General features: G+C 52.5%; 1 protein-coding gene across 6 annotated transcripts in view; it reads right to left on the reverse strand.

Moving 5' to 3' along the window:
• Positions 1-22,664, reverse strand: part of NOS1 (nitric oxide synthase 1) — an 82,629-nt gene that overhangs the window by 43,549 nt on the left and 16,416 nt on the right. For 3 of the 6 annotated variants that reach the window (XM_065033862.1, XM_021288185.2, XM_065033861.1), the window contains exon 2: positions 6,175-7,269. In XM_065033862.1, the coding sequence (XP_064889934.1) occupies positions 6,175-6,896 (722 nt within the window). In that variant the 5' untranslated portion in view covers positions 6,897-7,269. Of the gene's footprint in view, positions 1-6,174; positions 7,270-16,819; positions 17,087-19,591; positions 19,820-22,097; positions 22,277-22,664 lie in introns of those variants that run through there. The other 3 variants (XM_005502882.4, XM_021288184.2, XM_065033860.1) reach the window with 3 other exon arrangements.

Raw genomic sequence — 22,664 nt, forward strand, 5'->3', positions numbered from 1 at the left:
GAACAGGATTTTTTAGATCACCCCTTAGTGTCTTTGAAGAACTGGAAGTGATGCTGCAGGTCTGTCCTCAGAGACACCTGTTTGCCCAGATCCAGGATCCAGAGATCCCTCTCTGACCTGGTCCTCCTGCCAGATCTATTAAATAGTATTAGTGAGATCTCTTGGATCTAACGGAGGTTTTTAGGAAGGGACCCCATCTGAGGGCATCTTTTGTTCTGAAAGCAAGATTTGTTACTTATAAAAAGGAAGAGGGATCCTGCCCTCCCCCACTGGTGCGCAGGCAGAACCTCGGATGCTGCCCCACCTCACAAAGAGCATCTGGCTGCTCAGAGAAATGAGAGGCACCACTGTTTTCTTTTGACTAATTTGATGATGTTGCATTGCTCAGAGTGATGAAGCAGAAGGGAAGTTGCTGAGACAGCCCTTTGAGAAATTTTTCCAAAAAGAAAGAAGAAAAATAAAAAGAGCAAAAAGAAAGTTTGTCGCTTCGCTTCTTTCAATTTACTTGGCAGAAGAATCTGATTTCCCAGGCGGAGATGCGAGGCACCACTCACCACCGCAGTCCCCAGGGGCCAATTTGGAAGAACTGATAATCATGTGCAGTCTGCACTCCGATGATGGCTCTCGTGCCATGATGCCAATCGGGATAGATTCCTTCCAACCCTTGTCTAGGTGGCTGAAAACCCTACACTGGTGCTTGGGCTTGTGAGCTTGGGATGCTCACATGTGCACACCTTGTTTACTTTGAGCTTTGGATGAAAAATCCCTTGGTTTTACCTTTTTCCCCTCTCTCCTGTTGTGTCCTTGGAGACAGCAGCAAAGCTCTGCTGTGCATTGCTCCTCCTTCCAGTGCTAGAGGCTGGAGTAAATGGCCTTTGCCTCACCTTTCTTTCACCCCATGGAAAACTGGACTCCAGAGGGCATTGCGTCCTCAGAAGTTAATATTTACTTTCTATCATGATGCTGGAGGATCTCACAAGCTGAATTGTTGGAAGATGCGCTGGCTGCAGACCCCTTGCCTTGAGGGTTAAAGCAAGATCTGACACAACAGCACATGTTTGGGGGAGAGGTGGGAAGAGGGATGGAGCAGGAGCTACAATTTGCAGGGTGCAGAGGATGGAGAAGAGCTCAGGAAATGTTGGAGCCAGAAGGAATAACTCCAAAAGGTGGGATGCGGCAGTGGGACCAGCTTGCCTGGAGCTGGTGGTTGCAGAGCTATCAAAGCAAGAAAACACTTCCTAAAAGAGAAGTGGGAGCTTCAATGGCACTGAAGGAAGAGGACAAAAGCCTCACCAACAAGCACATGGCACGGCTTGAAGAAGGCCTAGCACCCTCAGAAGGTCAGAGCATGGCTGGGCTGTGCTCAGTGCTGGGGTTAGAGACTAACGAGCTGAGCATGCTGCACGGAGCGGCTTTGGAGACAGACCTATGAAATACGAGGCTGGTAAATGCCATTGTGTAGGCATCAACAGATAAAGACCAGGGAAGAGATCCAAGCGATCCCAAAGTCCCACTGGCATTGTTTGAGGTTCAGCCAGTGTCAGGTGCAACCTGTAGCCACCACGCTCATCCCTACCCAGCCGTGCCCAAAGAGCACCCGGAGGATTCCAGCCTCAGCATCTCATCTGGAGGCCAAACATGATTCAGATCTGTCAGGAGACCACAGGCTCGTACATGGGCCATGGGTTTGTCTGCTGGGACCACGTACAAGGAGAGCAGCCACCCCATGGGATGCAAGAGGGAGCACCAGTACAGAGTGGGTGAAGGATGCTCTGGAGACTGGTCCAAAAGGGCTCCACGGGGTATATTTGGGTGCAATATGCTGTTTGAAGGAACAAAATGCCTCTCTAGATGCAACTGATGTATTATAGTCAGAGTGATGAGGAGGAAGAATCTGTGGAGGGAGCAAGGGAGGGTTACTCACCGCCAAAGCTTCCTCCTTCACCATTTTGCAGAACGGCAATAACATGATAGTTTCAGGGAAACCTTTTCATTTCAGAGGCTTTAAAGTTTCATGTCCAAGTACGGAATAATGAAGACATCAGAAATGCAAATGAAATGTTTTGAGCAACACAAAGAGATTTTTGGCGGCGGCGAAGGAGGTGGGAGGAAGAGAATTTTCTTTTCGAGAACTGCAAAATTACGGGGTTTGTTCCAATGCAGGATGGAGCCTGAAACCTTGAAACCCTTCATAAACAGAATTCCTGCTCTCAGCACACTTCTCCCTCTCAGGGCTGCTGATGCTGCTTTTTGGACCAAAACTGCCATGTTTCCATCATGCTGTTCATGTTATGGAATAGACCTGAGAGGAAAAATAAACACTGGCAACTCGGTGGGGGGGAGAGGGAGGGAAGATGGGACCTGACAATCTCCCTAGAGCTCCGAGGGAAAAGCAGACCCAGGTTAGCTGGCAGCGAGTGAATCAAACTCTATTTTTGTTTTCTAGCCCACGGTGAGCCTCGTGGCAGAAATGCCAGCTCTCATCATACCTTGCGCCCCTCTTCCATGCTCGGGTTTAGGATCGACTTCACTGCAGATGGCTTGAGCCGAGTAGCAGACACTGAGCCGTGGCCGCAGCCCATCCCATGGGCATGACCATGGACCTGGGGCACTTTACATCTGGAAATGAGCTGGAAGTAAAAGCCAGGTCACTGCAGGGACAACAACCCCAGAGAGTGCAGACCAGGGCTGCAGGGATGCAGATAAACTGATGTTTTCCCCCAGTGCAAAACTTAGAATCATAGAATAGTTTGGGTTGAAGGGACCTCCCCAGCTCCCCCAGTGCCCCCCCTGCCATGAGCAGGGACATCTTCACCAGCTCAGGTTGCTCAGAGCCCCGTCCAGCCTGGCCTGGGATGTCTCCAGGGATGGTTCATCCACCACCTCTCTGGCCAACCTGGGACAGGCTCTCACCACCCTCAGGGCAACAATTTCTTCCTCATGTCTGGCCTGAATCTCCCTCCTTTAGTTTAAAACCATCACCCCTTGTTCTATTGTGCCTATTGAAAACTTCACAATTCCCAGTTTTCTTTGCAAGTGACATTAAGAGACATGGGCTGGAAGCCCAAAGCATCAGGTGTGATTGGAATCATTTTTGGCAAAGGTCACCTCAAACAAGAAGCGTTTTGCTTCCTTTGCATAAACCTCACACTTATACCAGCCCTTTCTGCCCTGGGAAGGCTGTCACAGCTCTGCCAGCCAGTCCGGCTTTGTAAAGCGCTGCCGGCTGTGAAGGTAAGCACCACGAGAGGACAGGGTTGATCCCATCTCCAACTGGATTGATGGCCAAGTCATCCAGGCTGTGGGTGTCCAGCTCAACCTTGAACAAGGTTTTTCACCCTCCTGCTGTCTAGGTTGAGCTCTATTCCTGTTCTGACTAATGCTGGCTTTGCTTGCTCCCCCCAGCCGGGAGCAGTCACAGCCTACAATGTGAGAGCCACATCAATCTGATCTGGATTGCTTAAATTTTGTGGGCATTTCCTTGGCCTCAATCAACACATTCTCCCCAGCTATCCGCTCGCCATCACTTCCCAACCTCTCTATGCTTCTCCTATGGACCAAGAACACTCCGGCTGTAGAAGACCTTCACGATGCCCCAGCTCTGTCTGAGATCAAGCCGGGGAGATGAATCATCTCCAGCCCGTCGCAGGAGTGGGAGGAAAGACGGCTGCGAAATGCCCTTTACCCAGCAGAGCATCTCTCGACAAGTTTTCCCTGCAGTATATCTCTTTTCCCACTTCTCTGCTCCAGCCCAGGGCTTCTCACTCATCCGGAGTCCGACCGCTGCAGCTTTTCATCAAGGAGACTGAAGATGAATTTCGACTGAGAAGTGGATTTTCAGTCCCAAGGTACATAGATTACATAGACTTTTTTAAAAAGGATATTTTAAAAAAATTAAGTGAGTGGAGCTTTGGTGAAGTACCCACTTCACTAATATTCTTACTGGTTTGAGGTCCTTCAGTTTAAGTCAATTTAAAGCGTCTGGGTTTAATCTCTTCATGAAAAGAAGAGACTACTCGAAGAAAAATCACATTTTTCATTCTTTCCCCAAGCCAGAGCAGAATTTCCTCAGACAATCTGCACTGGTGGCACAGGATGGGGCCACTGGGGGACAGTCTGAAGGGTGATGCTGTGCCTTGTATCAATGCTCAGGGTTGTGCCATCGGGGGCTTCACCAGATTGTGTCCCCCAGCTCCACCACAGCAGTTGTAAAAAAACAGAGGGACAGAAGAGATTTTTAAGCACCCTGGCACATTTTCTCAGACTTGTGGTCAAGCCCAACCCCTTCAGGGTCTCAATTCTTCGGTTGCTTAAACCAGGGCCCCCCAGGGGTGGGTGTGTACTGATTAAAGGACATGGGCAGGGAGCCCTCAGCCTTCCCGGGGGTTAAATTACCTCCTATTGCCCAGCAGAGACTAAACCCAGCAGTTTCTGAAAGCAGACAAACGCAAAAAGCAGCGTGCTGAGACCTGGGGATGTGCGAGGGGACAGCAGGGAAGGATGTCCCCAAGTGCGCCCTGTCCCACCGCTCATCCCCGGCCGTCTGCCACCCGCTGCCGTCAACGAGCTGAGATGATGTTTTGTCTCTTCTCTGACTCAGTGTGATCACCCTAACGGGCTTTGAGTAACCGTGTCCTCCGCAGATAAGATGCGCCCTTTGGGAGAGAGCAGAAACAATGGCACGAAAACAACTGAAAATGGTAAAAAATCTATGGAAAACACAGAGCGTGGGTGTTGGTTTGTGATGGGGGAGATTGGGAGCTCAGGCGCTGAGCTGGGCAGGGAACCCACCACAGGGATCCTGCTCGTCCCCAGCCAACAGCTCTGCCTTTCATACCCCATTGTTTCTGATAAAAGATAAGTAAATACCATTTTTTTTCTTTTCCCTGAGGAAACAGGTGCAGCAAAGGAACTTGAAGTTACAAATTCCTCTGTCACTGAGCTGAGAACAGCAAACCCTCCTGAAAAAAAATCCTCCTGGTTTATACAGCCAAGTCCATAACCGAGGGCAGCCCCAACCCGCTGCGGCACTTGACACGACTAAAATGTGTTTGGGGACTTGGGGAAAGGCAACGGGAGCAGGTGACTTATCATTGCTAATAAACGGCCAGGAGGCGAGAGAGCTGGTACAAAAGAAAAACAGCTACCAACAACATTTTGCAAAGCACAAAGGGCTACGGGGAGCTGCTTCAGCTCAGAGCGATGGTCTGTATGGCAGGGAAATGCTGAGCAAGATCAGGAGGGCAACACCCCTCACACGGCCCTTTGCAGGAGCAGAAAGCAGAAACGAAGTGGTTCCATCCGCAGGATGGGACTTCATCCTTCTCAAGAAGGATGGGACAAGCATCCAAATGTCCCCACCCTCATGATATGGATGTACACATATTGAAACGATTAGCCTGATCAAGAAAGGGCGGAGGGGGTGAACAGCGTTTCAACACAGGATGGGCATTTCTTAGCCCTTGATGGGAAATATTTCCCCCTTTCCCAGAAGAAGGGGGCACCCAAGGCTGGTCCCACCACCCTTGCACAGAGGTTGCCCGTGATTTCAGTGGGAGCTGCACTGGGGCTCCCCCACCCCCTCCCCAAATCCAGAGCCCGACTGTTAACATCGCAGAAGGTTTTGGAACTCATTTGTCCTGGGAAGCATCGTGCTCTGCCGGTCTGACCTTCCTTCTCCCTCTCCAGCAGTTAATCAATAGCAGATTTCAAGGGGAGAGCTCCGAAACAGAACAGCAAGGGCAGACACGACCATAAATCTGATTTGGTGGATGAGGAAAATGAGGCATGGGATTTTGTTTAAAATTTAAAACCAAATGAGATCGAGAACACAGAAGAGAAACAAATCCTAGCCTAGCCCACCATCCACCACATTGCACAGCCCAGCTTCCACGGAACATCGCTCCTGCTGTCTCCCCGATTTCCCATGTTTTCATCTTTCCCTCTTTCTTCCACCATCTACTCTTAATTTTTCATTCCTTTTATCTTCCCCTCATCATCCACGACCTCCCCCCCTTTCTTTTCTTTGCATCCCTTTCTCCCCATCTCCATCCTGCTGCATCAGAGAGCAGCCGTTTCTGCAGAGGTGCCCACCAACACCGAAAACAGCCGCCTTAGGCAGCCAAAACCACCACATTTCACCAAATGTAAAAAAAAATGTATTTAGGGACCTACCAGTCCACCTGGACTTCTATATCTCTTGTCTCTACCTTGGAGGGTGCATCTCCATCGCCGTCCTTACTGCTGCTCTTCAGGAGATCCAGGACGGGCTCGATTTCTTTGAGCAGTTCGTTGTCTTCCACGCCACCATTGAGACAAGGGTGACCACAAGCACCCTCCTTCCCCTTCCCAGCGTCCTGCCCTTTGCTGCCGGTAACAACACCGTTAACATGGACCATCGGCTCCACCTCTCGCCCGAACTCTCTTGTCCACAGGGAGCCCATGGCGCGGTCGGCTGCTGGCTGCTCTTTGCCGTGTGGGTTTGGATTGGACAAGTCAACCGCCTTTGGAGCCGGGCAGAGGGGTCTGGTGACACGGATGGTTTTTGGTGTCCCGTCACCTGCAAAAGTGGTCTCCAGATGAGTGGTGAAGCCCTCGGGGCCCCGCAGGATGAGGACCACGTAGGTCTCGGAGGCGATGCTTCTCAGTATCTCCAGCGCTGTCTCATAGCTCACGTCCACCAGGGGCTTGCCATTGACAGCTAAAATGATGTCCCCAGCTTGGATGAGGCCACTCTGCTCCGCGGCCCCTCCCCGGATCAGGTCGGAGATGATGACGGGTGGCTTGCTGACGCGCTCCTTCACCAGGAAACCGAGGCCGCCCACCTTGCGCTTGAAGAGCCTCACCGAGATGACGTTGGGCTGGATCTGCTGCACGCTGAACACATTCTCTTCCATGGCAGCCTCGGACCTCAACGCCCTTTGTGTGCAGAGAAATTCACTGCTTGAGATGTTTAACCATGCCGGGGTGGGGAAAGAGAAAATATTTGGCTTTTAAGCAACCGGTCTTATTGCAAAACTCCTCTGGGCTGCGGCTGCAGGCTGGATTTCTGCAGCATTCTGTCCCAAAGTGACGCCTTGGGGAAAACAGTGTGTATCAGTGGTGGAAAGCACGGCAAGGGGCAGGGCGGGCAGCGCTGGGCATGGAAGGGGCTGGAGCGGACAACATGCCAGCTTCCCAGTCAGCCTCTGGTCCTGCGCTGGGCAGAGAGGGGCAGGCAGCCCGCTGGCTTCATTGGCATCCCTGCAAAGGGTCCATGCGCTTCTTCAGCTAGAAAGAGAAAAAAAAATAACAAAGGAGAAAGAAAAGTGAGAGAAGGCAGGCATAAGCACGGCTCAGCACGGGGCTCGGCATGCCACAGACACCTCCATGCATCAGCACGTCCCCACAGATGTCACCCCCCAGGCTGCAGTTGGGAGACAGGCTGCCGCCTCCCAGTGCTCTGGGCTTTGTTTCCTCCACTCCCCCTGCGAAAAATCGGCACCATCTGTTCGACGGGGGCCAGGAAAGCACGGGGGGGAATGGGGGAGCCCTGGGAGGAGCTGCTGGGCAGCCTCGCTCGGACCCTCCCCGCTTTGCTGTTGGGTTGTGAGCAAAAATAAAAGCCCTGTGCAAGCGAGTGGTGCAAAGGAGTCGAGCTGCATGGAGCTCAGCGGCGATTTGTGCCAGCTGAAGATCTTGTCTGCGTGTGCTTTCCAGAGTATCCAACAACCTGATGGTTGAGATCAGTCAGGGTGACCAGACAGGGGACATATGTCCCTGCCCAGGTGAAACTCGTTCCACAGGTGCTTTCACAGTGTGGTTTTCAGTGCTTCAGGAGAGTCGCAGCCACAAGCAAAATGAGGCAGTAGAAGAGACACCCAGCTCCCCTTACCCTGAGTTATAGCAAAGCACTGAGGATGGCAACCGCTTTTAAGCCTGGTTGCAGGGATCACAGCCTCTGCTCCTCCTCTCCCCATGTTCCAACCCTGGCACGGGGATGCGGGATGCAAACTTGCACTCCCCTGTGCCCAGCCCTGCCATCCAGTTCTGAACAGCTCCCAAACACACTGATGGAAAACCATCTAGAGAAGATGCGATGAGTTTAGCCGGCTCTCGGGGGAACCTCAGCCAGCTGTGCTTGACTTTCTACAGCCCTCGCGTGGCATGGGGACCCACGTCTCATTGACTCCTGATGGGACCCTGGCTCTTACATGCATACACTTACATTGGAGAACTTCACCTCCCAAATCCTCTCTGTGTTCCCCTCCTGTTTGTTAAATGCTCTGGAGAACATTTCTCTTCGGGACTGTGCCCTGACATTTAACAGCAAGCTGAAACGCAGATGCTCATTTTTCCTTTTTAAAATCCAAATTTTGGGGAGAGAACAGAGGGCACCAGATCTGGTGCCAGGGCCAAGCCACAGGACCAGCTTCTTTCTCCTTGCACAGGGTCTCTCGTTTCCTGCCTGGGCAGCCACTGATTCACACAGGACTCAGATCTAACACATTTATCTGATGCTGTAAGGATGAACAAGGCTTTAAAATTGGTGTAGGAACCACACGAGTGCAGGACTATCAGCTCCCCTGGCCAGTGGACAACCCTGTTATTTGCTCTGGATTAGTCACCAGTTACATAGTGCTCATGAGCTCCTGGCAGTCAATGAAGTCGTGTTCGCATGATCCCATCTCAGTGGGGCCAGGGACATCTTGGGGATGCTCAACACGAGCCCCTGTTCCCGCTGGGCTGGCACGTGTCCCCGGCAGCTCCCACAGGCAGATGTTCAACAGCTGGAGGAGATGATGTTTTTCAGCCCAGCTCAACCGCTGTGATGCTGAGCTCACTGGAAAGGGCCCTCACCCACCCCAAAAAGCTAAGGAACCCCAAAGTGTTTACAGTTCCTCACTCTTCTCCCACCCGACAAATTTCCACTTCTTTCCTCCTAAAAGCTTCTAGCAAAGCTCATATTTTGCTACATACGCACAGCTCCAGCCTGCAAGATCCCAGGGAACATTATTGCTGGTGCATGTCGTTCCTCATCCCCAAAACCCACCAACATCTCAGCATTTCTTACAAGTGTGAAGAGGATAAAAAAACCCCACAGATTCTAGGTGATACTTAATCACCCAGCCAGGGATTTCTCCAAAATGGGGGTGAGCATCAGCATGTCCCATACAGACAAGAGGACGACTCGTTCCCAGACCTCGGATGCTCTCACCCATGAGCGATTGGGGTATCCTTGTGGGTTCCTTCCAAATCAGGATATTCTATGATTCTATGATGTCCCCCCGCTTCAGCTAGAGGCTCTGCGGCAGCAGCTGGGGACAATTGGAAGACAGGGAATGACCTTATTTACTTGTTCAGGATTTTTTTCCCAATCTCTCACCCAGCCTTTATTTCCTACTTCTCAGCCACTCTCCAGAGTAAGGAAAGTCGGAAAAGACCCAGCAGCAGAGGAGCAGGCAGGAGGGCAACCTGTGTCTAAGCCCCTGACCCTTCTGCTTCTTTGGAGAAGAGCTAGACAAGCATTTTCATATAATCATAGAACTATTTAGGTTGGAAAATATCCTTAAGATCATCAAGTCCAACCTTTTTCCAGATACAAAATCTTGCATAAAATCAGACTGAAGATGGGAGGGAAAGGTTCAGGGCAGGAGAATACAGCAGGGGACACATGGAACACAGGGGAGATTTCCCCGGACACCCAGCATGGGTCAGGGCTTCCCAGGGTGACCCGGGACATCTGCAGCTCTGTTCCCAAAGGGGACATGTTTCGAATGAAACTCGAAAGATTTAATCCCCGTGCAAAGTGATGGGGAGATGCCGTCTGCTCACAATGCGGGTGGCTGAGCTGTGCTGGGCTCTGCTGAGCTCAGTTCTCCCCACGAGCATCATTAAGAGTCTGATTGATGAATCCAAGCGCAGTAATAGGTTTCCCAGGTCATACATTTAAAGCTACTGGAAGTGTCACGTCTAACTGCTTAAAACCAGTGAGAGCAGCACCAGGGCGAGTGCTAAGCAGATGGAAACACTGACTTCACCCCAAAGGACAGCTGGAGGTGGTCAATGCCGTGTACAAAGCCGCTCACCCCATGTGAACAAACCTCCACGGATGGTGCCGTCCCACTCCCTGCCTCAGTTTCCCTCCCCTTCCAAAGCATAAAGCCACCTCAGTTTACAGAAGAGCAACAAACCCTGCGGAGCTGTGAACTTCTCGCACCCCAGACAAGCGTTACGAAAAGCGTTAGCTCTGATCCCGACACCGATCCTCTCTGACATGGCTTGTTTGGAGCTTTAATCAGCGTCGGGCAGAGCAGCAGAACAGGCTCCCCCACGGCAGCGATGAAGGCGTTTGCTTAACGAACAAGCCCTACAAAAACTAATAACAAAAAGCTTTTAGAGTCACCAGATAACATTTCAAGCAACAAACTCCAGCACATATGTTAATTGGATGATTTGATTTAGAAAGCGAAGCGGAGGAGAAATAAATCTTAGGAGCTTAACACAATCTCTTAACTCTCCCAGCCAGAAGCCGCAGGCGATGGGGAGCGGGGACAGACCCAACACCGGCCATTCGGTGGGGGCACCCAGGTTGTCCTTGCCCTCCCAAATCCATTTTGAGTCTTGTCTTCACTGCGGTAATGGCTTACTTTTCTGCGTGCCAACTTTAAATGGACACCATTGTCTTATTTAATTAGTTTTTGTGGGATTTATAGCATTCAACGAAGAACCCCAAGGGCTGATGGATTTATGCCCGTTTAATTTTTACGACCCATGGAGCGTCAGTGAATCTGATGAGGAGCAATGGGATACAACATATGCACAGTTACTGTAAACCTGCGTGTTTGTGCATCTGAAAATGGAGCATTAAAGTGATTCACTGGCAGCCAGCTCACTCATGCCAGCAGTTCAGCGCTCAGCTCCCGTTCGGTTCAGACCAGCGCCGCAGTGTATCCACATACACGGCCTTTTAATTCTGAGAATATATAGACAATGTTCCCCCTGTTATCTCTAATTACCCACCTTCCATCAACCTTGCCAAAAGCCGTCTGGGAAGCAGGGAGCCCTTTTTCCTTCACAACCAAATGCTCTCCCCTTCTCCCTCCCACTCCCAGCCCATAAAGCTGGAAAGTGGCTATTTCACCTGGGTCACACCATTTTTTTCACCTCCAATAAAGCTGATTTGCACCTAGGAGTGAATTGAATAAGAGGCACTTCACCATCTGTACAACACCCTGGATGCTGCAGAGATGCTGGACCAGTCCTCGTGGCCACAGGAACCAGCGGGTTTGGGGAGGATGATGCTGGAGGGATGAAGCATCGAGGTCTCAGCCCTGGAGACCCCCTGGCCTCCCCCACATCAGCAGTGCGTGGGTGTTTGCACTGAAAACATGCCTGGCACTGGTAAAAGAACAGTTAGGAAAAACAAATGCTTGGTTGCTCGTGGCCACATCACTGGGCTGAAGCTGCCCCAAAGCCCCAAAGCCTGCACATTTATCCAAATCCTGACACTTGTTTTCATGTTCATCCCAACTGCCCCTCTCCAGGGAATTAAATGGCCGGGGAAAGCCTAGTTCTAGCTGGACTATACATGATCATTATAGGCCACTTCCAACTGAAATTATTCTGTTCTTCTGTTGTATTTTATTCTATTCAGGCTGCCATCCTGCACACTTCTAGTCACAGAGCGGCAACACTAGAAGAGGCAAAACCACCCCAAAACTTTGCAGTAATTCAATGAAGTCTCTCATTCTTCTCCCCTTCGCTCCATCCGATACAAGCGGCATCTCTCGGAGCAGACCGCAGGCAACACATTTTAATGTTGCCAAGACAACTGTGTTGACAAAATTCCCCCTTTTTCAGATGCCAGAAGCTGGGTTTTGTTTTAATTTGGAGTTCAAGGCTTAGCATATTTCAGTAACACGCCTGCCATTTCTCTTTTACTGTTTCGTACAATATTTCCTTGATGCCTGTGGTGTGCGGCTGAAACAGAGTTTAGATAAAACCGTCAATTCTGCCGCTAACTCCATCTAAAACTGATGTTCTTATTAGGGCTCAGCCCATCTGTAAAACATAAATTTCACCACCATCAATTTGCCAAGGGGATTGAAATTACACCAGCGACTCCAGTTTGACAAATAGGACCTGTGTTAACACAACGCCACTTTGTCCTAAGTGACAAAATAGGTAGATAGGAAATAAATGAGAAAATGCCACTTGATAGATGGCACCGAAATCCAATCGCAGCACACGAGGGGGAAAAAAAAGAAAATATAGAAAAAGGGAATTTAAAAGTCGCAGCAGGTTGGCTGGAGCTGTAATAGCTCCAGAGCCGCCAGCCGGCATCAATAAAGTCAGCGGCAGATCTTGCAGCTCACGTCAGTCTAGGAATTCAACTCCCAGCTCGTTTCTGCGACTCACGTTCTCATCCCCTCCTTTGCTGCTGACTCCCCAAAATCCTTCCAGCACGGCATTACGTTTTCCTACTCTAACAAGCCAGTGGGAGAAGTAGCTCAATCAGGACACTAAATAGCAATAAACCTTATTGTCACTGATTTTCTGTGAGAGTGACTCATATCACTATTTAAAAACCTTGGGAGAACATCAGGCTCCTCATGGCACAAGCCTGGGTTCCTTGGGCTGGAGGCACCAGGTCCCCGTGAAATCCTGATGCCAAACAGTTTGCAGGGTTTTCTCCATCCCCCAAGCATCCCTACCACCTCTCTCCAACATTAAAAGGTGCAGGAGGACCAGAGGTGCGATTCCCCACTGATTAATCTGATATATGGAGCCACAGCAGAGCTCTCACCCTCTTTGCACCCACATCCTAGGTGGCTGCGCAAAGTAAAAAGAAGAGAATTTGTTCCCCTGAGTTTCCATCTGCACTTTTCTTAAGGCTTTGCATTAGCACTTGTTGCCATAGTATCAACGATGGTAGCAAAGTTCTCCGTGGGTCTCCTGGGACCTGCTCCTGGTCCCACGGAGGGCTCTGGCTCTAATTCGAGCAGGATTGGGCTGGGGGGATGATGTGGAGTTTTCCGCTTCCTGATTTTAGCTAAAGGTGCTGCTGGTGATAGGAAGGTTGTTCCTTAGGGGCAGCACCAGCCACATCGCCCTCACTCCACCAGCATCCCTGACCACGGCCCCGTTCGGGGCTGGGTGTGCGACACGGTAGCCAGAAAACGTGGGAGGCGGGGAGTAGAAATTGGTCCCCTTCCCCCATGGGACAGTCCTGTGCTGGTGATGCTGAAGAAGCCCCAGTCCCTACCTTGAAAACAGATTGTTTTTTCCCCACACCAGAGGATTTTGCCTTCCCGAGACCCTGCTTCTCAATACAGGCATTGTGGGGGGTGGCAGCCGTGGGACAGATTGTCACACCGGGGGCCACCACGGTCCCACCACACTGCAGTGGGGCTGGAGCTGTCGGCCCAGATGTGCCAGGGATGTTTCCAAGGACACGTTCATTTTGATGAACTGCTCTGAAAAGACAGAGCTTTCCTGACTCTCAGGGTGAGGAAGAACTGCACATTTTCAGCACGGCTGCAAACATAAGCCTGAGACTCTGCAAAATGGGATTAAGACAAGCCTACCCTAGAAGGGCTTTGCAAGATCTCATTAAGCATTTCTGAATTGTCACATAAAAAAAGGAGCTATGAAAAGAGTTGCCTTAGAAGAAATCCCTCCAGTTCTGTCTCTACACACCCAGTACTCGCAGGTTTCCACGCTCTGTATATAGAACCAACATATTGATACCATATGGGCTTTCCAGACCGTGTGTTTCTCGTGCCCGCAGCCAGATCCCAAGCACTCGCTTGGCATCATATCAGCACTTTGCTCCCCTTGCTTTCCAGCTGCGACTCGGGGGGCGCCGGGTCAGGTACCACATTGCACAGTTAATTCAGAACAAGCGGATGGACATAAACACGTTTCATCCAGCTTCAGCCAGACAGTGACTTACAGATCTTTTCCCTTTTCAGGACACAATATGTTTATTTTTGGCTACATACGAGAGATCGGATCACATATATACATTTGATTGAATGCACAGATACAACCGGAACAGCATGAGAGAGCAAAGGCATTTTTAGCTTCATTTGGAGCTGCCTCTTGAAACCGGTTCCTTGCTATCAGGGTTGTATTTCTTTAGTGAAAATTGATGTTATCAACAAGTATCAAACAATATTCTTGTTACTCGGGAAAGGTAAATGCTAATCTATGCCAGTGAAGCTCATGTGACTTATCAGTTACTATATATAGTTGTTTTCAGGCACTGATTTAGGCAATCTGGCAGATTTCCTAAGCCCTTGTACTGATACACCACTGAAACAGAAAATACAACACACACAAGCAAAGCAGGGGGGAAAAGATTCCGATGGGGCTAAAATGTCCCTGAGAGTCAGGGAGGACCAAACCCTCCCCATCAGCAGATACACAACATTGACTGCAAGTGAGGATTCAGCCCAAAGCCCTCTGCCTAAGATGGCCTCTGCGGTACTCGCTCTCGATCGCTGTGCTGATGGAGGGAATAAACAGAATTCAAAAGGCACAAAGACTTGTCGCTCTCCTTTGCTCAGGAGGGAATGCAAACGCTTCTCCCAGTGCAGGTATCTGATCAGAGAAATATCCCCTCAAAACCCACGTCTGCGTAAGACGAGACTCTGTACTGGGAGTTTGTTTTCAAACATACGCGTGTTTTAAAATTGGAGAGTGTATGACTGAGTTTGTAGCAGCTTTTAAGAAAATATTCTGGGTACTAGAAGCTAAGAAGAAAATAGGGGGGAGGAAGAAATTGCTGATGCAAACTCGAAGTCTTGAAAACAAGACTTCCCCACCTGAGACCTTTAAAAGGAGAAGCACAGCCAACCAAGATGTGCAGATAGAAATCTCCAGGAGAGTGTTATTTTGAACAGCCCCCTGTCCCAAAAGAGTCCCCACAGCTTTTGTGCAATCAGCCCTGCAGATCCCGCTCTGCCAGCTGCCTGAGCCATCAGCATTTGGGGACACAGAAGAGGAAGAGGAGCTGGCATTTAAAGCATTTGAAGCACTTTAGCCCCCCCATCACTGCGACTGCCCCTCGCAGTCTCCCACATCTCCCGCTCCAGACAGCCTGTGCTCCCCCGGGGAGGAAGGAGACACTTCCCCTGCATTTCAGTGAGAGGCGGATCAGCTCCTCCGGGACTCAGCAGATAATTGTCAAGTTGCCTGCCAGAATTTCCTCCTGACAGTCAGAACTTGAAAGCGTTGGAAGAAAATGTCTGCACCTGGGCTGTGGAGTCAGCACGCTCAAGGGAGCGTGGGGCCGAGGCAGGGAAAGGCTGTGGATGGGGTGACACGCACCCACCAGATGCTCCAGCTGTGCATACACAAAGGTCTTTTTTCCTCCACTTTGCCAGTGAAAACCTAAAGCTTTATACTATCTACTGCAAACCAAGCCAAGAGCAAGACCACAGGCAGGGCAGGGAGTGCTCATCTCCTTTGATCCATGGGACGACTCCCTTCTGCATTTCAAGCCTATCAGAGGGGATGCTGGGGGTCCTTGGTGCATGGGTGGGGAGAGGGAAGGAACGAGATCCACACTGACCCCCGGCTCTCCCTGCAGGACGGGAACCAGCAGTGAAGGGACATCCCAGGGCTTCACTCGGGGGCTGGAGCAGCATCGGGGTGTCCCTTCCCCACCCCGAGCTGGATGGAGATCTTGCTCCCAGCCCAGTGCCCTAGGGATGGTGGGGACACCCCGACCCCGTTGGACAGGGGAAACAGCAGGGGCAGGACCCGGCGTGGGTCACCCTCGCACCCCAGCACTGGGGGGTGACGGCATCTCCGTCCGCCCAGATCCCGGGTTGTGGCGGGGCGCCGGGGCTCCGCTCGGGCGGCGGCGGCGGCGGCGTTCAGCACCCGGGACAGCTCCAGCACCGCCCGCCGCGGGGGGAGAAGGGGGCGAGAACAGCCCTGGCCCTGCCCGTCCACGCGAGAAACTGCCCCCCACCCCCGGGAAACTGCACCCCAACAGCCCCCCCCCCCGGGAAAACCGCCCCATCCCCAGTCAAACGGCCCCTGTCACGACTGCCCCCTGCCCTCCACAGGCAGATCCCACCCGGACCCCCCCAGCCTGTCCCAGTCCCGTTCCTTTCCCTCCCCGGGCAAACTGCCGGCTGTCCCGGGCACGCTGCCCGATGCTCCCTCCTGCCTTCCCTGGCCAAATTGGCTCCCTGCCCCCCACCCCGCCCCCGGTAAACTGTCCACCCGTGCAAGCGGCCCCCCCCTCGCCCCATTCAAACTTGCTGTAAAGAGTTGCGGGGGAGGGAGATAACAGCCAGCTTCTCTCCGCTCCCCGCAGCTGGCTCAGCCCCCCCCAGCCCGGCGGGCACGGAGGCGGTGGAGGAAGTTTTGCGGCGGATCCCCAGGGTGCGGAGTGGCGGGGGGAGATTGGGACCGACTGCGGCGACTGACGGGCAGCACTGTCCCGGGGGGACGGGTGGGATCCGCGTCTCGGCGCGGTCACCCCCGGCTTCACTGCCCGGCAAAACGGCTTTAACCGGACAGAACCCACGCGTGTCCCCCACTCCACTCCCCTCCCGTCCCCGCGGGACCCGGGGGCAGCTCCTGCAGCCGGGGGCAGAGCCCGGCTGCCCACACAGGTGGGGCTGGAGACACGCTGTTACCCCCTACCCCCATAACCCAGCCAAGGGCACAGCGGAGCGGCGCAGCCCCGGCGGGGAAAGCGCGTCCGACGGGAGCCCGAGGGAGCGCACGGTCCCGCGGGGCTCCGCGTTCCCCCGCCCCGGCGCAAAGTTTCCCGGAGAAGCGGGGCTGGGGGCAGCCCACCCGCCGCCCCACCTACCGTGCGGCGGAGCGGAGCCGTCCCCGTCCCTGGCCCCGTCCCCGCCCGGCGCATCCCTCCCGGTGGCTCCGGAGGGACGGAGCCCGGCGCGGCGCTGGGCGGGCAGGGAGGGAGCCAGTCCTCGCTGCGCCCCTTTATCCCAGCATCACCGAAACGAATCCGCTTTGACGTCCAACCAGGGTTTTTATGGGTGTGGAGCGAGCCGGTGCAGCCCTCATTAGGAGACACTCTGCTCTCCAAATCATACATCTTTTATATAACCTCATTTCCAGCGTGGCTTTTCTTCCCCCTCCCTCCTCTTACCGGGGAGCATCACCCCCCGCCCAGCTCCCCCACCAATTAAAGAGCCAAGAGACACCCCCTTTGCCTCCACTTGTTGCCTGTATGCCCCACTCTGCTGCCCACGGGCCACCTCAGCATGCCCCGAGGGAGCGGGGGCTCTGCCTGCCCCGTCCCCCACCCAGCTCCACCACCAGCTGCCTCTGTGCACCTGGAAAACCACAGTCTCCTCACTTCCCTGCTCCCCCCGGGTTATGCTCTGGAGGCTCCATAGAAGCCCCCCCCATTTCCCTGACAGGGGGCAGCCCTTCCTGCTAAGTCTGCCCCTGTCCTCGCCCCTCTCTGTGCCCAGGACAGGTGCCACCAGCCCCCCGGGTTCCCCCAGTCCTGAGCCAGGCAATGCTGCAGGCAGGGACAGCCCTGTCCCTCTCCCAGGGGCCCACACCTCCTCTGCCAGAGCCAAACCCAGGCTGCACACAGGGGAGGGAGCAAAGGGGCTCCTCTTCACCCCATTTCCCCTTCTGACTCTTTACCTGCCCCCAGTAAGGGCCCAGTGCAGACTGAGGCTTGACATCAGTCTCGAGGCTTTGCAATTGTGCTCATTCCCATGGCAACAAACACACACACAATTATAGATATATAATATTATATAAACCCAAGTGGGTTCTCGGGCAGGAGTGCAAGGTTCACCTGCTCACAGCCTCCTCCCAAGCCTGGGGGCAGTTGCCACCAGAGCACGGAGAGGTGACTTCAGCCTGGTGATGATGCACAGGCCGTGGATGGCTGGTGGCTCCGGGAGCCAGTGGCCCCAGGCAGCCCCTACCTGCCCCACCACCTCTCTGGAGGCAGGCAAAGAAAGTGCCGCACAGCAGGCAATTCAATTACAAAACTTCCCACAGGGAAAAGGAAACGGAGCAGCCCTGTTCCTCATCAGCACAGAGGGAGTTTTGCAGAGGTGGTGAAAGGGAGAGGATAGGCAAACACAGCAGAGGAACTGGGGCTGGGGCTGCTTCTCCCCTACTCCCCCCTCCATGCATCAAGCTGTAAGGCACTTTCTGGGGCTAATGAAAACATGATTATGCTTATTTAGATGTGGGAGGACTAATCTAATAGCAAGCTACCCAACGACAACTGCTCTGATCCGCTGGGCAGGGAAACCTACCCCGTGGAGGGATGAGCATACTGGCAAAGAAGGGCTTTGTGACCCTGCCACAGGCTGAACACTGTAGCTTCAGCACAGGCTAAGAAAAGTCCAAAACCTTCTCTTTGCACTGCTCCCATTGGGACTAGTGATTAGCAGGGGAACTGGACTGATCCCCCTAGGATGGGGGTGCAGACGGACAGGGATGAGGCTGATGGGTGCGATGGACTCGTGGGATGTTCAAGGGAACCCCGCGCTTCCAAAGCCACCCTGACACACAACACAAGCTCCTGCTACCTGCACCTTGCTGCTTCTCTGCCCTCCTGCCAGCGAGACAGATCTATGGAAGGCAAAACGCTGTTGGGGAAGCAAAGCCCTGGCTGCTGGGGTGCTGAGATCCAGGCACATGGGGCTCCCTTCGCTACTCCAGGACCTGGCTCACCCACCACACGCTCACCCCCCACCCCGAGCAGCACCCTCGGCAGGATCTCAGCCCGCTCCGCTGGCCCCAAGCTTGAGGCAATTAGATGAGCTGTGCTCACCCATGAGCCACGTCTGCACCACTTTCTTCACTGGCAGAAAACTTAATGGGACAATGCTCATTTTTGTATCATTTGAAGCTTCACTGAAGCCCATAAATCTGGGTGAGCCAGGAGCAACGCATCAGTACGAGAAGGAAGCTGCTGGCTTGTGCATGTCCTGTGCATTCCCCTGAACCACGGATGAGCCCCAGGTTGCCTTTTTCTCCAGCTGATAGCCATGAGTCAGCCTGGAGGTTCATAAACAACTAGTGAGACAGATGTTGGTCTGTAAATGATGGAGCGTGACCCTCTCCAGCCCATCTGCACCCAGTGAGCCCGTTCCCACACAGCTCTTGGTGTGACTGCAAACATTTGCACCTTCCTTCCTCCAGCAAAGAGCATTTGTGGAGAGAATTTCTCCATGGGGAGCGTGCTCCTGTAATCCTGCCTCATCCTACTTGGGCAGCCGAGAGCCCCAGAGAAGAGACCCCCACTCTGGAGAAGCCCCCCCATACCCAGCCCAGCCTTGTCCATGGAAGTTGTTTCTTCCCTTCTCACAGCTGGAAGCAAATGCAAGCGATGCTACCAAGCAAGTTATCCCCAAAACTGCTGGAGAGAGGGAACAGCCTCCTCCCTACCCCTCACACAGCTGCTCCCCGCTTCCCTCTCTCCTCGGAAATCAGCTCAGCGCTGCTCGCTCCTGGCCATATGCTGCCAGCGGTTCAAGAAGCCAAATATAAACACAGCCGCTAATGCCTACCCAAGTTTCCTTCCCTCCCCACCCTGAATCTGAGTATATTCCCCTCTCCTGCTGCGTTTGCCCTCACCCACCTCTCTTTCAGGAGCTGGTGGTGGCTGTGGCTCCAGCGAGGAGCTGGGCTGTGTATCGAGGAGCTGGCGATGGGTCCCTCTCCAGGGCAAGCGGTTGGGGGGTCGCAGCCCTGTGGTGGGAACGTGCCGCTCGGGATGCTCAGCTCGCTAAGATCCTCAGGAAACCGCGGCCTCGGCACAGATCACACACACAATATCCCCGGCAGCCGCGGCTCGGGAGTTAGCCGGCTGCTATTTCTATGCAACCTGAAACGTGTTCGAGGGATTACTGCCTGGGGAATAAAGAAACGGCTAAACATATTTATGCTGGAGCTTAAGGAGCCTATGTAACTGCACACACACAGACAGCTGAGAGGGGGGTCTGGCACGGAGACTGCGGCGATTTGGGACAAATCCCAGGATTGTCTGTCCGTGTTCTAGTTTAGAGCAAGTGCCTTTGCTGGTGCTTGCCTAGAGGTGGCAGTGAGCCTTCGCGCTTGTCCTGGCCCCGAGCAGAGCAGCAGGGCCTGGGGTGTCCCCAGCTGAGCTGGAGCTTTGCATTCTCACCCCACAGGTGAAGTTTTGGCTGTGGGCACAAATATAGGTAGAGGGTCCCTCTGCCTCCTCCCTCGGTCCCCCCACATATGCTGCACACCCTGGGCTTGGGGGCTTGTTTGGCATCATCCTCCCTGCAAGGTGCACGGGGAAAAAATTGGGGTGTGATTAAATCCAGACTACCTCAAAAAACAAGACCCATGGGAGCTGCGTTTTAGAGACACCCCTGTGCCAGCTCCAAGGCATATTTGGGGTCAAATCTTTGCTCTCCACTTTCAGAAGCTCTGAGTGACCAGACAGAGACATAAAGTTAATCAGCACAAACATCGATTTCAGCTTTTCCCCAAAAACACCCTGCCTTCCAACAAGACACCTGTAAATCCCACTGAAACCCAAACATTATGTCTGAAACCTCCCTGAACAGGGGGTTACAGTTCAAAACATGCTGCTGGAAAGATTTTTTCCAAGTGTATGTCACAGCCTCCAAGGGTATAAAGTGGGTTATAAAGGGTGATCTCTCTCTCACACGTACACGTGGGCACGTACGCGCACACAAAATCTAATAAAAAGATATTAGTCGAAGAGTATTTGGCTTCTGGCATTCAACTAACTCCAGCTTCGTACAGACACCAAAGAAATGAAATTATGGGAGCACACAAACAAGAAATTCCAAGGGGATGAATTAACGTTTCATCGCTATTACAGGGCAGAGAAGTACCTGTCTGCCTTCCCTTGTTTGTACTTCAGAATGTGAACCCCCTACCTTTGACAGCATGGCAGCATGTTTTCTCCACCAAGCCCTACCACCTTTCCATCAAAATTGCTTTCATTATCCATATCCTTTAAGGACACGTTGGCGGTCTAACAAACACACCCAAGTTCAAGGACTTCTTGTAAATCCGGTTCTAATTTAGACAGATTTTAAAAAACCAACCAAACTAAACACCTGCTTTAAGATCTTGCTGAAAGGGGTTCGAGTTACTTCTGGGTGATTCAGATGCAAACCCTGTTTCGAAACACGAGTGCCTGAGCCATCCAGCAGCAGCTGGAAGTTTGGGGGCAGATGCTCGGCAGCGGCGGAGCGACACGACTCCACTGAGATCAGCAGAATTGAGATCATTAGAGCCAGCTAAAACCAGCCACTTCTCCCTGCTTTGTACCATCTGAGTCCCTCTTTCCAGCCTGCTCCTTCCTAGCAGGATCAACCCCCCCCTCAAATGGTATCTTTTAACCTTTGGGTCAATTATTGAGGTAATTACAAATTAGAAAATTCACTTTTGTGTCAACCTTAAGCAGTATATTTAGAGATTTATTTTTATTTTTACTATTAAGTGACACATTTCAGAGGACTGTAGGTTAAAGACTTTTTCAAAAAAGACCTAAATCCCTAATCTTAAATGAAAAGTTATCACCGGAGAACCCGGGGGTGGGTGGTGACAAAGGCAGGAAAGGGCCCTGCGTCAAGCAGCGCCCTGGGTAAATAGGGCCGGGGCTCGGAGCAGCCTGACGAGCCTGATAAGCCAAATCTGCAAAGCATTCATTGCAAAAAAAGAACACAAAGCACACCCAAAAGCAGAGAAACAGCTGCTGTCGAGTTCTTCATTTCTAAAAAAGAGCAAGAAAAAAAAAAGAAGCCAAAAATACTCCGCTACCCACCAGCAAAGCCCCCCGTGTGTCTCCCCGCAGAACGGGTGGGGAGGGAGGATGCAGCATCCCTGGTGCCCCCAGACCCGCTGAAATGAAATGGAGTATTTGAGGCAGCCCACGAGGAGGAACAAGCTCCATCACATCACCCAGCCTGGATGGAGCAGCAAAGTGACGGAGCCCCAGCTGCAAAGGCGAGAACGTGGAAGGCTGATCCCAGTCCCCAAATTACTCACAGCCCCAGAAGAGAAAAATATAACAAATAAAAATAAAACAACCCTTGGGGGATGCGCAAGCGTAGGGGGACACAAAGACATCGGTCACCCACCTCTGAATCAGCCACATTTGGTCACGGCCAAACAGCAACCAAGGTTCTCTCCCAGCCTAAATGTATGAGTCAGCAGCTCCCCAAAAAAAGGGAGAAAAACAAGAAGTCAAGAGACAGAACTGTGGCTTTTTTCTCCCCCTTTTCTTCCACAAAGCAAACAAAAGAGACACAGCACTCAGCCTTCCCACCGACTGGGGAGAAGTTTGCAGCAGCTATGCCAGGAATTTAGATTTATTTCTGGAGTCACTTTAATGGGATATTGAAACACTGCTGTAATTTAAAGGTATTAAACAGCTTCTCCTGGTTAAACCGCGATGAAGCAAACCCTTGACAAACCGCTTCACTTTGAGCCGACCAGCACAGCTGCAGCCAGGAGAGCTCAACAGCACAATGCAAAGCCATGGCAGCAGGATTGAACATGCCAGGCCCTGACTTCACAGCTTTTTAGCTACCTCCAGACTCTGCTCACCCTCAGTGATTCACCTACCCCTAGGCTGCAAGGGGCTCCCACAACCAAATCTTGGCCCAGCCACAGCCCCTCTGGTTTGAGGCTCCTGAAATCAAGGT

This window comes from Columba livia, chromosome 17 (assembly GCF_036013475.1).
Source record: "Columba livia isolate bColLiv1 breed racing homer chromosome 17, bColLiv1.pat.W.v2, whole genome shotgun sequence".
Taxonomy (NCBI): domain Eukaryota; kingdom Metazoa; phylum Chordata; class Aves; order Columbiformes; family Columbidae; genus Columba; species Columba livia.